Source organism: Galeopterus variegatus, unplaced genomic scaffold (assembly GCF_000696425.1).
Source record: "Galeopterus variegatus unplaced genomic scaffold, G_variegatus-3.0.2 Scaffold1997, whole genome shotgun sequence".
NCBI classification, from domain to species: domain Eukaryota; kingdom Metazoa; phylum Chordata; class Mammalia; order Dermoptera; family Cynocephalidae; genus Galeopterus; species Galeopterus variegatus.
In genome coordinates this window covers 148,899-153,304 of record NW_007728108.1, presented here as the reverse complement: position 1 = coordinate 153,304, position 4,406 = coordinate 148,899, and the positions used below count along the sequence as shown (strand labels likewise).

The 4,406-nt window shown below is 44.1% G+C and overlaps 1 protein-coding gene across 3 annotated transcripts in view; it reads left to right on the top strand.

Annotated features, from left to right (window-relative positions):
* Positions 1–4,406, top strand: part of NLRP3 (NLR family, pyrin domain containing 3) — a 33,050-nt gene that overhangs the window by 13,454 nt on the left and 15,190 nt on the right. Inside the window, exons 7-8 of one of the 3 annotated variants that reach the window (XM_008579968.1) lie at positions 2,747–2,917; positions 4,260–4,387. The exons of the other annotated variants lie outside the window; for them this stretch is intronic. Of the exons in view, the coding sequence (XP_008578190.1) occupies positions 2,747–2,917; positions 4,260–4,387 (299 nt within the window). The remainder of the gene's footprint in view (positions 1–2,746; positions 2,918–4,259; positions 4,388–4,406) is intronic. 3 annotated transcript variants of the gene reach the window in all.

The following is a 4,406-nucleotide window of genomic DNA, read 5'->3' as shown; positions in this document are numbered from 1 at the left end:
GGCAAATCATCCCATAACAAGTGGGAAGGCGGAATAAACTGGAGTCCAGTTGTTTGGGAAGTTTTGGATAGGGAAGAATGAAGGAGAACTGACAAGAAAGCCATTTCTTTTTTTTTTTTTTCGTTCTTTTTGAGACCGGCCACACCGTGCTCAGCCAGTGAGCGCTGTGAGCGCACCGGTCATCCCTATATAGGATCCGAACCCGTGGCGGGAGCGCTGCTGCGCTCCCAGCGCCACACTCTCCCTAGTGCGCCACGGGCTCGGCCCAGAAAGCCATTTCTTGATGGTACAACCAAAAAGCCATGACCTTCAATATCCTCAGTGTTTCCTCATGGGCCATGCTTACTGATGAGAATTGGGGAGTTTCATCATAAGTGACCATGGTGTATTAGTCAGTTTTCTGTTGCTTATAACAGAATACATGAACCTTGGTAATTTATAAGGGAATAAAATTTATTTCTTGCAGTTTTGAAGGCTTGGAAGTCCAAGGTCCAGGGGGGCACATCTGGTGAGGGCCTTCTCCCTGGTGGGATCTCTATATACAGCCTGTGGTGATGCAGGCAATCACATCAGAAGGGCTGGGTGAGACTGCTTTAATGTACTCACTTGCTCTCTTTATAAAACCATCAGTGCCCCTCTTGTGACAACTCATTCACCCATTAATCCATAAATGGATTAATTCATTCATGAGGGTGTGGTCTTCATGATACAATCACCCCTTAAGAGCCTTCTTTCAACACTGCCACATTGGGGATCAGTCTTCCAAATAAGCTTTGGAGGGTACAAATATTCAACTCATATCACATGGCTACCTGAGCTGGAACCCATCACAATAATTTGGATAGGCCGAAATATCACAGGAAATCTGTGGCTGTATTAATAACGTGCTCACTCTCAACCCATACTATGAATCAGATTCATGCAAGCCAAGGTGAGCATGCAGATGCCTGGGCCACCCCTCAGCCCTGTTTCCTCACATGCTCAGTGAGTGCATGCAGGTATGTACATTGACGAACTGCATAGCCAGTATTAAAGCCCACCCCTCTAGGCTGTTTTCACACCTCCCTCTCTTGCCCATCACTAACTTTATCAATTTTACCTGCTACACCAGCCGTTGTCCACTCTTCCCCATCTTCCCGCCACCAGCCCAGGTTTGACAACTGCCATTACTTGCCTGAACATTGCATGACTTCCTAGACTGTCCACTTTTTGAGGATAGGATTCATGTTCATTTGTCTTGTCACCATCGTTGCAGGAGGCATCTTAGTACACATTAGTGCTCAAAGAAACACGTGGAATGAATGTTGGTTGTTTGGTCTTTCTACATCTGCTTTTGCCCCCCCTCCAATCCATTCTCCACACACAAGTCAGATTATTTAGAAAATTCAAATTTGTGCCATTCCCTTGCTTGAATACATTCTCTTCACTCTTTTGAGAAATTACAAGTCCTCTTGCCTTCGGGGCTCTGACTGTTTTGGGCACTTAACCTTGCTTCTCCAGCTTCATCCCATGACACTCTCCCCATTGCCCCTGTGGGTGTTTCCATGTGATTCCAGAGAATGAGACGCAAACAGGGAAACTTGGGCAGTAATGAGGCGCTTTGTGGATATGTAGCAATCTAGTTGTTCACTTGCTCGTAGGGATGTTCCTTGACTAAGGATGGGGTCAAATCCCAATAAACCCATCGTAATGAAAATATCATTAAGTCGAAGATGCAATTAATACATCTAACCTACTGTGTACATCATAACTTAGCCTAGCCTACCTTAAACATGCTCAGAACACTTACAGTAGCCTACACTTTGGAAAAATTATCTAACACAAAACCTATCTTATACTGAAGTGTTGGATATCTCATGCAATTTATTGAATATTATACTGAAGTTGAAAAACAGTGGTCATATGGGTACTGGAAGTATGGCTTCTACTAAATGTATATCACTTTCCCACCATCATAAAGTCGGGAAACTGTAGGTTGAACCATTGTTAGTTGGGCACTGTCTGTAGTTGGTATGAAGATGAGGACAGAAAGAAAGGTAGTTTCCAACAGGCTATAAGACATATGAACTATTGGCCTGGAAAGGAGCTGGAATGTTGTTTTGTCCCCACGACAGTAACAAATTGTTGTTGGTAGTGGTGAGGGTGGTAGCTGTTCATGTGTGTGTGTGTGCGTGCGTGTGTGTGCATGCGTGTGTGTGCATGTGCGTGTGATTGTAAAACACATCAGGAATCAGAGCTGCTTTCTCCTTCAGTGTAAATGGAAGACTGGGATTAAATACTTAAGCAGAATGGGGGGACAGTGTTGTCAAAGACAAGAAGTAGATGAATACAACCCTAGCAAGAGCTGCACTCAGTTGAAGGCACTTCAACTATTAGGTACAGACGTGAACCCACAGGCTCAACACCCTTTTTATTTACAAACCAGAAGTGTGCCATTCATACATCTGAGGGTTGATCGCAGTGCACCTGGCATTATTTATGGCTGGGAGTTCACTGGCGCTCTGCACTTGTGGCCTCAGGCAGAGAGCTGATGAGCCTGGGAGCTACCTTCCCGGTGTGTCCTGAGTTGTATTCAGGAGCTCTCTGATCAGATGATATGTCCGTGAAAATTTTGTTATAACTTTCCTTTTGTAACATGAGAGCATAGGTGCTCCTGCTTGGTGCAGAAATCAAGTATAGACCAGCAGGCAGTGGCAGAGAAGCAGGCCATGTCCTGACACCTTCTGCTTCTGTGCTTGGCATGAAGGTTGGGGAGGTGTGGCCTTTCCCATCAGTGCTGCTTCGACATCTCCTTGGTCCTGAGCAGCAACCAGAAGCTAGTGGAATTGGACCTTAGCGACAATACCCTGGGAGACTTTGGAATCCAACTTTTGTGTGTGGGACTGAAGCATCTATTCTGCAATCTGAAGAAACTCTGGTGAGTCCGAACTCATTTCCCTTGTGAAGCTCACCTAAGGAGGCATGTTTTGTGAACTCTGACTTCAATGAAGCACAGTGGGCTTGAGGTTTAGTGTGAGAGTGGCCTCAGCAGCTCAGAGGGTCTCCTGCATTTATCTCTGGGTGTTTGTCAGTAATTCAGTCAGTGTTGGTTATGAGGAGAGCCACATACTCAGCCCTGACAAGGAGCATAAATTATAAAAAATGATGCCTGCCTTTAAGGTATTTACAGCCTAGCTGAGAACATAAGCCCGTTGTAATGCATTGCTTTAGAAGAGTTTTGAAACTTCATGACAAGCCCTTGGTCTCCACACTGAATAAGAAAGAGTGTTAGAGCAATGCAGACACTTGATGTTGTATGCAGCCCTTCATTGATTGCTGCTGGGAGACTTGAATTTTGAAGAAAAGAAGAAAGCACTTGTAAAGGGCAGAGCTAATTCATACCCATTAGAATGGCTATTATAACCAAAAACAAACAAGAACACTAGAAAAGGACAACTGTTAGTGAGGATGTGGAGAAACTGTCTGTTGCTGGTGGAATGTAAAGTGGCACAGCCACTCTGGAAAACAGTACAGTGATTCCTCAAAAAATTAAACGTAGGATTACCATTCGAGCTAGGAATTCTACTTCCATGTATATGTGCAAAAGAGTTGAAAGCAGGGGCTCCATCTTACATTCGCACCCTCATGTCCATAGCAGCATTATTAACAATCGCCAAAAGCTGGAAATAACCGCAAATGTCCATCGATGGATGATGGGTTTTTAAAAAAGTGGTATATACATACATACAGACTTAAAAGGAATTCGAACCTTCAGGACATTATGGTGAGTAAGATAAGCCAGACGCAAAAGGGCAAATACTGTATGATTCCACTTACGTGAGGTACCTAAAATAATCAAATTCACAGAGACAGAAAGTAGAATGGTGGTTGCTAGGGGCTAGGGGTAGGGGGAAATGGGGAGTTCTTGTTTAATGGGTACAGAGTTTCGGTTTTACAAGATGAAAAGAGTTCTTTCTGGAGATTGGTTGCACAACAAGGTGAATGGTGCATTGAATGGTGCTCTTAAAAATGGTTAAAACGGTAAATTTTATGTATATCTTACCACAATAAAATGTACAGAGTTGGGATGAGCTTGGAAGGTGCTTACTTGTTATTACATCAAACAGAAAAGGAAATCAAAAGTTTATATGGAGCCTGGATCCACTCACTTCCCATGAGTAGACTGGAATAGGGGCAGTGGCAGGTATGAGTGCCTGCTTAATTCATGGCAGAGAGTGGGTGAGAGATGTGATTGTGACATTCTACCATCTTTATGGAAGGTTGGTCAGTTGCTGCCTTACATCAGCGTGTTGTCAGGATCTTGCATCAGTTCTGAGCACCAACCGTTCCCTGACCAGACTCTACATGGGGGAAAATGCCTTGGGAGACTCAGGAGTTCGAATTTTATGTGAAAAAGCCAAGCATCC